Consider the following 9,305-nt stretch of genomic DNA (forward strand, 5'->3'; position numbering starts at 1 on the left):
CGGCGCAGTAGACTCGTGGGAGACCTTGCAAGCAGTGCAATCCTCGCTTAGCAGCAGCTGAGGCCTTTGTCAGTTTCACTGCGCACGTCAGTCCACCGCGTCGCCGCCGTGAGATGTACCGAGCGGGCAAACGGCATCTGCACGAAAGGCGGCCGGGGTGTAATACAGATTTGTTCGCATGATTGAGACGTACAGTATATCCATGTCTGCGGGCATGAGCGGGGGTCATGTTGCTGACGAGGTCCATGACTTATGTTGGACGTTCGGAGGCTGCGTGATTGAAGCACCTAAATATCAAGAAAGACCGTTGTGGGCGATCTCAGAAGAAGACCCATCAAAATGGATGATGTCAAACCATGGGGGTTTTAGGTTCATAGCAATCGAGTGCTCTGCGATGTGGTCGACGCTGGAGAATAGCCCTAGGTTGAGGTACTTGAATATATATTCGTTGAGCGTACTTTCCCAATCTGGTCATGAGATGGACATATCCAATTGCCACGGTAACGTTAATAATACAGTAAATCCAGCACAACTCGCTGGTTCCTTCCACCTTGGCTCTTGGATCATTAAACAGACATACAAAGGAGAATTGAAGGGGAACGACGAGAAAGTCGACGCGTCTCGACCGAGTGCTCATCCGGACACCGACTTACTAGCCTTCACAAGAGATGGCTCATTGAAGTACGCTGCGTTTCAGCGCTTCTGGAGCTGAAGTTGGTCAGCCAGCCGCCGAGGTCGTTGATGTTGCTCGAGATGGATTCGTCCAAGATGAAGTGCGCGATGGTCGGGAGGACTGGATCCGCCTAATGAGGCGGCAAGGTATGAGACGGATTGGAGGATAAGTACCTATTGTCTGCAAGCGGCCGTCCCGCCCTCAGGTGCGCAACACCGCCTGGTGCCCGTGTCTGGTGTCTGCTCGCCGTTGAGTGCGCGGGATGGTTGTCGCTGCGGGACGGCGCACCAGGTGCGGTTGCCAGTGAGTATGGGCGCTTGACGTCGCTCACCCCTGTTGAGTCAAATTGAGCTGCAGGAGCCATCAGTCAACCCCGCCATGGTAGACATCGAGTCTAATTTGCAGTATAGGAGGACTGAGGAATCTCATAACCAGAAGCGTCGCCACTTAAAAGAGGAACCAGTGCGATAGGAGACAATGCCTGCGCAAGCCGACGGTATCAGGCCCCGTGCTTCGTCGTGCATCGGTCAGAGAGCAGTTATGATGAGGTTAGCTGGAGCCATAGGATCGCACAACGGGGCACAGTAATACTGAGAGCGCTGAGCAGAAAAGGCGGCGAAGACATAAGCAGACTCGGTGTTGACGGTTGTTTGTGCCGGCGCAGGGGGGGAAAGAGCGAGATGCAAATGGGTAACGATGTCTAATCTCTTTCCTCTGCCCACCATCTCGTCTTCTCCGTTGGCGCAGGCTCCCCAACATCTGCTGTATTATTTCTGGGGCTGTGTCACAGGGCTGCCTATGTGATGCGACACGATGCGACCGAAGCTGCAGCGCTGGGCCTCCTGGGCCTCAATGCCTCGTTCGACACTCTCTCGACCGTCCCCCTCAAACGCAAAGCGATGGGCGAGTCTGCTGGAAATCGCCTAGACGACGACGAAGACACCTCGGACTCTATCAACTGCATCTGCGGCTTCACTTACGACGACGGCTTCTCGATCGGTTGCGACTCCTGCGCCCGCTGGTGCCATGCGGCCTGCTTCGGGATCGTCGACTCTCAGGTCCCAGAGGAATGGCAGTGCTGGGTGTGCAGCCCCCGCCCCATCGACAGAGACCGCGCCGTCCGCATCCAGAAGGCGCGCCAGAGAGCCGCGCTCGACCTCGATAGGCAGAAGCGGCGAGTCAGCAGTCCAGGCGTGGACAGGAGGGCGCGACGGGCAAGCGCAGCAGCGATAGACGGGGGCGGCCAGAGCAAACGGAGAAGGAGGCCGTCCATCAACGTGCAGCCGACGGGCGAGGATGAGCACGTCGACATCGACGAGCCGTGGACGCACAGCTACGTCTCGATAGAGAAAGACATCATCCCCCGCGACGACACCCGCGAGAGGCTACGCCGTGCCGCGGCGCAGTGGCGAGGCGTGACTGCCCTCGAAGGCGAATCCTCGACAACGACGTCCCCCACCACGACGCCCGTCTTGTTGACGCCCGACGGCTTCCCCTCATCTTCACCCATTCATCTCACTGCCCTCACAAAGTCCGCGTTCCACCCCGCCCTCTCCCTGAGCGTCGACCCTTCCCTCCGCCCCCCTTCTTACGCCGTCCACGCTGCTCGTTCTATTCCCTCCTCGTCCTTTATCACCCCGTTCACGTCCACCATCACCCCCTCTACCGCTTATCTGTCCGACCCCCTGAACGCCTACGCCCACCTCAGTATGCCAAAGCCCTTTGTCCACCTTATCGGCCCTCCCCTCGACCTCGCCCTCGATGCACGGCAGACCGGAAACCAGAGTCGTTTCGTGCGCAGCGGTTGCAGGCCGAACGCCATCCTGCGACCTGTGCTGTGCCCTCGCAAGAAGCGAAGTATGTCAGATCAGCGCGTCGAGGACGACGGCGAGCACGATGACGAAGATGCGCTGACCTTTGGAATATTCGCGCTACGGGACCTGAAGGCCCATGAAGAGGTCGTGTTGGGCTGGGAGTGGGACGACGGGAGCGTGATCCATCATCTGCCGGCGCTGATGAACAGCCCGCACATCTTCCCGTAGGTGTTCACATCCTTCATGCCCGTGTATGCGCCTGCTCACGTCTGTCGTAGGCCCCATCAGCTGCACCAGTACCGCCAGCAGCTGATGTCGATGCTGCACACGCTGTCATCGACCTTCGCTACCTGCGCATGCGGATCAAAGACACGCGACTGTGCCCTCGCCCGCATGGCCGAGTTTATCGACTCGCACACGCCGCCAACGCCGTCGCCGTCACCACCCACCCCTTCCGTATCGGACCGCGATGGCTGGTTAGGTGTGCGGGAGGGGGCGAGCGCCAGAGAGGAGGACGAGCACCTGGGTGAGTGCATCAGGCGCCGCGTCGACCTGGGTCCTCTGGTCGGGCGCGAGCGGGGCTTCAGGACGCGCGAGCGCGTGCCGTCGTCGGGCGGGATGACGGGCGTCGAGATGGTTCCGCCTCCACGCGCCCTTGTTGCGCCGCGACTACAAGAGCGTCAGACGTCGGAGGGCGGGCGCGGGCGTTTCGCAGGGCATGGACGCGCCGTCACGCAGCCTGAGCGCGAGTCAAAGACAAAGGCTGCGCCGCGTGCGTCCTCCGTGCCGCCAGCCCATCACGCAAGGGACCGCAAGGGCAAAAGCGGAGCCGTGCCCGCTGCGGTAGAGGACAAGGACAACGCGATGGAGGTAGATGAGCAGGAGAAGGAGGAGCGCTTGCCGCCTAAGCTGCGTAAGGGCTGGATCAGGAAGAGTATTGAGACGCTACGGGACGTCTACCAGCGCGACGCTGGGGACGCGTTAACAGTTTCCCATAACGAGGTGGGCGCGGCAGGCGAGCGCGACGATACGCGGATGGACATGGATGAAGTCGCATTTGGTGAGTCCAGTCGACTGATGTCGTCCGGACCATGCACTGACGGCATGTCGCCGCTCCTAGATCCGCGCGAGATGCCCCCACCGCCTTTGCCCCTACCTCACGCTGTCTCGCATCAGTCACTGAGCCCCCGACTTTCTATTCTCTCCTCCACCTCGCCTGCCCGTGCGCTGCTTAACCTGACACCGACCGATGGACAGATATCCCCTTCGACTTCTTTCGCTAACTTATCGCTGCTTTCGCCTTCTCTCGCCTCGCCTCTTTCGTTCTCCTCTGCTAGTCGTCGCTCGTCCTCTCCTGCTGCTTCCGCCAATGTGCATGTATTACCGCAGACCGTCCCTGCCGAACTGTCGTTGCATCAGCTTTCGTATACTACTGCTGAGCTGAGCCTGACACCCACCGAAGACACGCATTCCCAAGCAGTAACCCGGACGCCGCCTCCTGTCGCAGATCCCGCCGCCTCCCTGTCCTCGTCGTCTCCGAGGCTACTCTCCAGGGTCACCATCAAGTTCTCGTCGCCCGCTCTAGAGTACTCTCCTGACAAACATGACACTAATCCCGTCGATGCCACCGACCTTCCCGCGCAGCTGAGTCATGATCCTGACACAGTTGCGTCTGTAGAACCGCATCGCGGCACTATTGATGCACGTCCATCGGCAGAGGCGGATGTCAAATCTGTCGTGTCTAGTGGTACACCGCCATCCGTCGACGGCACATCCTCGCCTGCACCTTCTTTGCCGGCTGTCACGTCGCCGCTGAAGGTCAAGATGTCTTTGAAGGACTTTGCAATGCGACGCAAGAAGCAACGGCAGGAGCAGACGCAGACGTCCCCGTCAGTTGCCCCCACTCCGTTGGAGCACGCGAGCTCGAACGACGTGACGCGTGTAGTGGAGTCGCCTCATATCTGTACGCACGAGCAGGTGCCCCCAGCATCTCCCGATTGCGCTAGACCTTCTGCCAGCTTGTGTACAGCGCCGGATCCTCCCTTGCCAACGCGCGAGGCATCTCCGCTCCCAGTGCCAGAGTGGGCTCGCATTGTCGAGCTGCCTGAAGACTTAGACACACGTCTTTCCACCCCTGTGTCCCTGCACGCCAAGGTCGAATTGCTCGAACAAGGCCTTCCCAGTGCAGCGGTGGACAATCGCTCACGTTCTCTGACGCCCCTTCCCCCAGAGCCTCCGCCCCTGCCAAGTGAAACCGCAAAGCGCTCTACATCCCCCGATGAAGGCACCATCAGCACCGATCCTAAAACCTTCCCCATCCGTTCTCAAGAGCCTGCCCATCGCACGATACAGGAGGATGGCGAGATCCTCAGTCCGCCTCCTCCGAAGGCGCCATCTTACCTGGCACGTTCTCGGTCGCCTCCTACGCACCCGCGATCGTTTCACTCGAGCGGCGCTGAGCCGTCACACCTTCCTCCACGCCGCCCTCTCTATCCAGCGCCGCATCGCGCAATGCAGAATACTGCCCCTCCGTCGCGCCCATTGCCCAGCGGCCCACGCGCTTTGCGAACACCGAACTACCCTACGTACCCGCCTACGCTCTCTATCCGTGCGCCCCCCGGCGTTCCTCGAGGCCCATCGGCAGACAGAGACCGTCCTGAATGGGACCGTGAACGAGGATGGCCTGGACATGCACGAGGGCGCGGGCGCGGGATGAGTGGAGGGTGGATGCGGTGAGCTATTATGGTTGTTTTGTATGTTTATTGCTTTCGATGCTTGTTCTCTATAGATACGTAATACAGCGGTCATCGAGCCTAATGTGCAGCTTGTATACTTGATGTTCCTCTCTTGATGACTTGCTTTGTGTGCTAGTTAATCGAGAACTGAGAATGATGAAGGGTTGGAAATGGCAGTCGATAATTACGGTAGTAGATCACATGACCGCGTACTTACACCAATCGTTCTGTTACTGTACTTGGTTCCTTACGTCTTTGCTGGCTGCGAGCCGGGTCAAACACCGTCAATTGTATCGTCTCAGCTTCCTGTCTCACTCTCACACTCGCCCGTCGTGCATCAGCTATGTCGGATGTAAACGACGGTAACGCAAACGGATTCGACGCCGCCATACACGCAGCGTGTTCTAGCGCGCGCGCAGACTGATGGCACATATGCGTCGCAGGCAACGAGGCGTATTACATGTATCGCCGGAGTGACTCGTCCAATGGTCAATGCTGCAGGCCCGGGACGAATTATTCGTGAGTACGCCTCGCGCCTTCTTGGCCGTCTTTCACAGGCTTCTCCAGAGTGCCGACAAAACTTTAGGCGGCGGTGTGCAACCAGGGCATCCGGCTCGAAGAACGACTGTACAACCTGTTCTGGTATCTATGTTCATGGTGCGTCGCGCCTGCCCTGTGGTCACTTCAGCGTCTGACGCGTGAGCCCTTTGTCTGCCGCCTAGGTTCTAGCGAGTGCATATCTCACAACGCGTCATGATGAGCGCCTCGCTGATTGCTCGACAATAGCAGCATGTACACGCTCGAGGTTGCGCAGCAGGATCAGGCCGCAAACAACGACAGATTCGCGTATTGCGAGAACGCGGTGATATCGTTCAAGTCCAGCAGCACTCACACCCGCACCCGCACCACACCAGCCGCGCCCCCGAGCACCAGTTGTGCGCTGTCCAGCTCGACAACGCCGGGCTCTTCCGGTCCCGCCAAGCCTACGTCCAGCCTCCCCTCAAGCTCTGCCCCCGGCTCTAGCTCCAGCTCCAGTGCAGGACAATCCACCCGCACGCCGCCGTCGCCATCTTCGGTCGTGACAACGGTCGAGACGCGCATGATGGTGAGCGGCGTCGCCACGTCCGTTGCGCTTGTCACTAAGGTCGCCGTCCCGTACGTCTCATCCCCATTCGCCAGCGCGAGTACGAGCGCGACGGTCATCACCATAGGTACAGCGACCGGCGGACACGAGATGAGCACAGGCGCAGTGGTCGGCGGCGCGCTGGGACTCATCGCGCTCCTGGTGGCGGCGCGATGTGCATGAGGCGGCGCAAGGCACACTTTAGAGCGTCAGTGATAATATTGTATATCTGTACGTCACACTACTGCATAGTGTCTTCTGACCCCATGCGTATCTGCCAGCCATCAGGAAGCGCCAATGGAACACAACGGTCCTGCAACGAGGCCGCCATCGTCGTTGTCCTTTCATCACTGCCCGATGATCATGAGTAATAGATACAGTTTGATGGGTGTGCACCGGTGTACCACGCTTTAGCATGACATTCCCTCTCGCCAGCCTAGGTGACCGAGGCGTGTTCGGGACCCTGAACCTTTTGTGCAGAGATCACGCTCCGGCGGATTGCCACGTTTGTCACCCTGTTGTATGTATGTAAGCATGTTATGGCCAGTTGGACGCAAGCTAAGGTGCGGATGCAAGCGAGAGAAAATTGAATAGAACTAAAGCGTGGAAATGAGGCCTGCTACCGTGAGCCTTCCATTGCACCCGTTATTCCCGTGCATGCTGTTTCTTAGCTGTTTCGTTTGGTGACATGATTACCTGTAGTGAGATCGAGAACCAAGACGTCGACTGCAATCGGCTCTGAGGATGCGTACAGAAGGCCGTGGATGGACGCGATCAGACAAAATAGCATCCCGCATCTTGGATGATCAAGAACGGCGTGTTGAAGGTGCGTCAGCACTTTCTTCTGATAGCGCATCTACCGCTTAGTAGGGCTATGCGTAGACATTCATACAGGCGCAATCGAAGCGAGGCACACAATTCAGCTCTGTCTAGCGCAGGTCTTCGCTAATTGATGCTGTGCGACCTAGGACCACCAACATGCGGCGCGAGTAGCGAAAGTGGGTCTCGAGCAGTGGTTCCGCGACCGGGGTTCGGTGTACTCGAATATGCAGCCGTCCTCGATGTAAATTCAAACCAGAGCTGCATAAAAGCACCAGAGTACTGGCGTCATCCCCGTAAGCATTGTTCCACCTTACAACGTCTCTCCGATGCCCAAAGATATTTCTTCAACGATCAGATACCAACAACTGTTCCGAGCTGAGTCTCGCGAGCAGCGTCGTTATTGCCCTTACAAGCAGTGCGAGCGTCCTTGCGTAAGTGCATGATCATTATCTCGTATCAGTCATTATTTTGATATACCTTGCATGCTATCGTTAGTACAACCGGGAGGATGGCATTATTTCTACTGCGGTTGATCTTACATATCATCATTGAACCTATCCAAAGACTGACCCTTCTGTTAAGACTGATGCTTGGCTCCAAGTTCCTGAACTTGATGAGCAGAAAGAGGACATTTGACCGGATGGTGTGGCTGAACATCATTGATTTCTGAGTAGTGAGTAGTGAGAGTCATGTTCTCTGCTGACTACAAATTAAGCAATGGCTTGTGTGTAGGACAGCCCACGGGGCCTTACGGACGATAGTATGCTCAACGACGAATGTCCGTACTGCCGCTGTCATTGCTGTTTTGTTATCTGCTCTGCTGTCTATTGTTTTCGTTGAATATACAGTCTTATTGCTGAAGAGAGGGTGCGTTTTACGTGACGGATGCGTCGGAGTGTGAGGACGTGTGACGTCAGGTCGGGCGGCGGGCTGAGAGGGTTGTGCCTCGTCCGCTGTCCCCTATTCTTAACGTTAACACTGACACCCCATGGTCCACACAGAGCAACTCACCCACTTTCCTAGAGTCCAGTCGACAACCCGACACTCGTTTCGAATCAACAGAGAATCTTGCTACTGCACTAAGTGGCAATCCCCTTCTCCAGGCCGACACTGATGCCATTGTGCAGGCCGCCGAGCTTGACCCAGACAAGAATGACATTCAGCTCGACCTCAAGGACCCCGAGGTTAGGGACGTCAGTTGGAAATAGACCTCGCGCAGCTTTCTCCAACCGTCATGAACGGCCTCTCGAATGAGAACCTCTTTGCCCTCATTCAGCGCTTTGATAAGGTATGTGAAGTCCCTATTTTACTTGTCTATTTGAACTAATTCCCTGCTCAACAAATCCTTTATGCGAAGGTGATCGTGCCGCCTCCTCCGGGTGATCTCAACCTCGACCTCTCAGAGAATGAAGAGTTTTCCTGACAAGCTTCGCGCACACTTGGAGCATTTTGAATGACGGACATAAGCTTCCATTCGACAGTCTCTATTCAATCAGGAAGTCAATTTCCCTCAATAGATCGTGGGCGTAGCTACATCAGGGAAGCATATAGCCCGTATTCGTTCGTGAAACGAGCCGTTGCACACAGCCTGCTTCCGCTTGTCCCATTGCACCCCTTGATATGTACAGGTTACCTTTGCGTTCAACTTGCGGTCCACAGGCCACCCACTCCGCTCTGTGCTCGCCCCCAGCCATCGTGCATTTACTCAGACCTCCCCCGCGCCTCGCTCCAGGCAGTCTCTAACCCCCGGCGCTAGACCGGCCTATTTGTTTACGACCCTAGATACCTGATGCGCTCACGATGTCGGCCTACACCACGTCTGCTAACGTGAGCGTAATGACAAAGTGACCGATGATGTTGGCCAGAACTCTACGTTATCATCGTCCGCGTCCCTGATCGTCATCCACTAACGCCAGATTGGGCCAGTGTATACCTTTCTCGGTGAGTGCCGTTGCTTTCGCTGACACCTGCACATCCATCGTCCTCACGCCGTGTTGCCAGCCACCCTCGTCCTCCTAGCTATATAACAACGTCCCGAGGGCCCCCTCGGGCACTTTTGTCCCGAGGGGGCCCTCGGGACAACACCTTTTTCTGATTTCAAATGATTCAATCTCGTCAAATCTCCTTGTGCTCATATC

The 9,305-nt window shown here is 57.2% G+C and overlaps 2 protein-coding genes across 2 annotated transcripts; both read left to right on the top strand.

The window, feature by feature from the left end:
* Positions 1 to 478: 478 nt before the first annotated feature.
* On the top strand, positions 479 to 6,528 carry POSPLADRAFT_1036275 (hypothetical protein; the record flags this gene model as incomplete). Its single annotated transcript, XM_024477141.1, has 8 exons — positions 479 to 681; positions 879 to 976; positions 1,421 to 1,672; positions 2,969 to 3,547; positions 3,608 to 5,219; positions 5,724 to 5,741; positions 5,780 to 5,879; positions 6,040 to 6,528. 8 exons carry the CDS (start codon positions 479 to 481, stop codon positions 6,526 to 6,528), a joined length of 3,351 nt encoding a protein of 1,116 aa, XP_024335497.1.
* Positions 6,529 to 7,031: 503 nt separating this feature from the next.
* On the top strand, positions 7,032 to 8,028 carry POSPLADRAFT_1041336 (hypothetical protein). Its single transcript, XM_024477889.1, has 5 exons — positions 7,032 to 7,171; positions 7,228 to 7,460; positions 7,523 to 7,598; positions 7,663 to 7,840; positions 7,900 to 8,028. Exons 2-4 carry the CDS (start codon positions 7,298 to 7,300, stop codon positions 7,835 to 7,837), a joined length of 414 nt encoding a protein of 137 aa, XP_024335498.1. The 5' UTR covers positions 7,032 to 7,171; positions 7,228 to 7,297; the 3' UTR covers positions 7,838 to 7,840; positions 7,900 to 8,028.
* Positions 8,029 to 9,305: the final 1,277 nt, after the last annotated feature.

This window comes from Postia placenta (genome assembly GCF_002117355.1).
Source record: "Postia placenta MAD-698-R-SB12 unplaced genomic scaffold POSPLAscaffold_14, whole genome shotgun sequence".
NCBI lineage: Eukaryota > Fungi > Basidiomycota > Agaricomycetes > Polyporales > Adustoporiaceae > Rhodonia > Rhodonia placenta.

What these genes read in the sequence shown, in the direction of transcription:
- POSPLADRAFT_1041336 (XM_024477889.1), top strand. Translation starts at nt 7,298, where the DNA reads ATGCTGTGCGACCTAGGACCACCAACATGCGGCGCGAGTAGCGAAAGT. An exon ending in AGAGTACTGGCGTCATCCCC is followed by an intron (nt 7,461 to 7,522) that starts GTAAGCATTGTT and finishes TTCAACGATCAG; the next exon opens with ATACCAACAACTGTTCCGAG. An exon ending in AGCAGTGCGAGCGTCCTTGC is followed by an intron (nt 7,599 to 7,662) that starts GTAAGTGCATGA and finishes TGCTATCGTTAG; the next exon opens with TACAACCGGGAGGATGGCAT.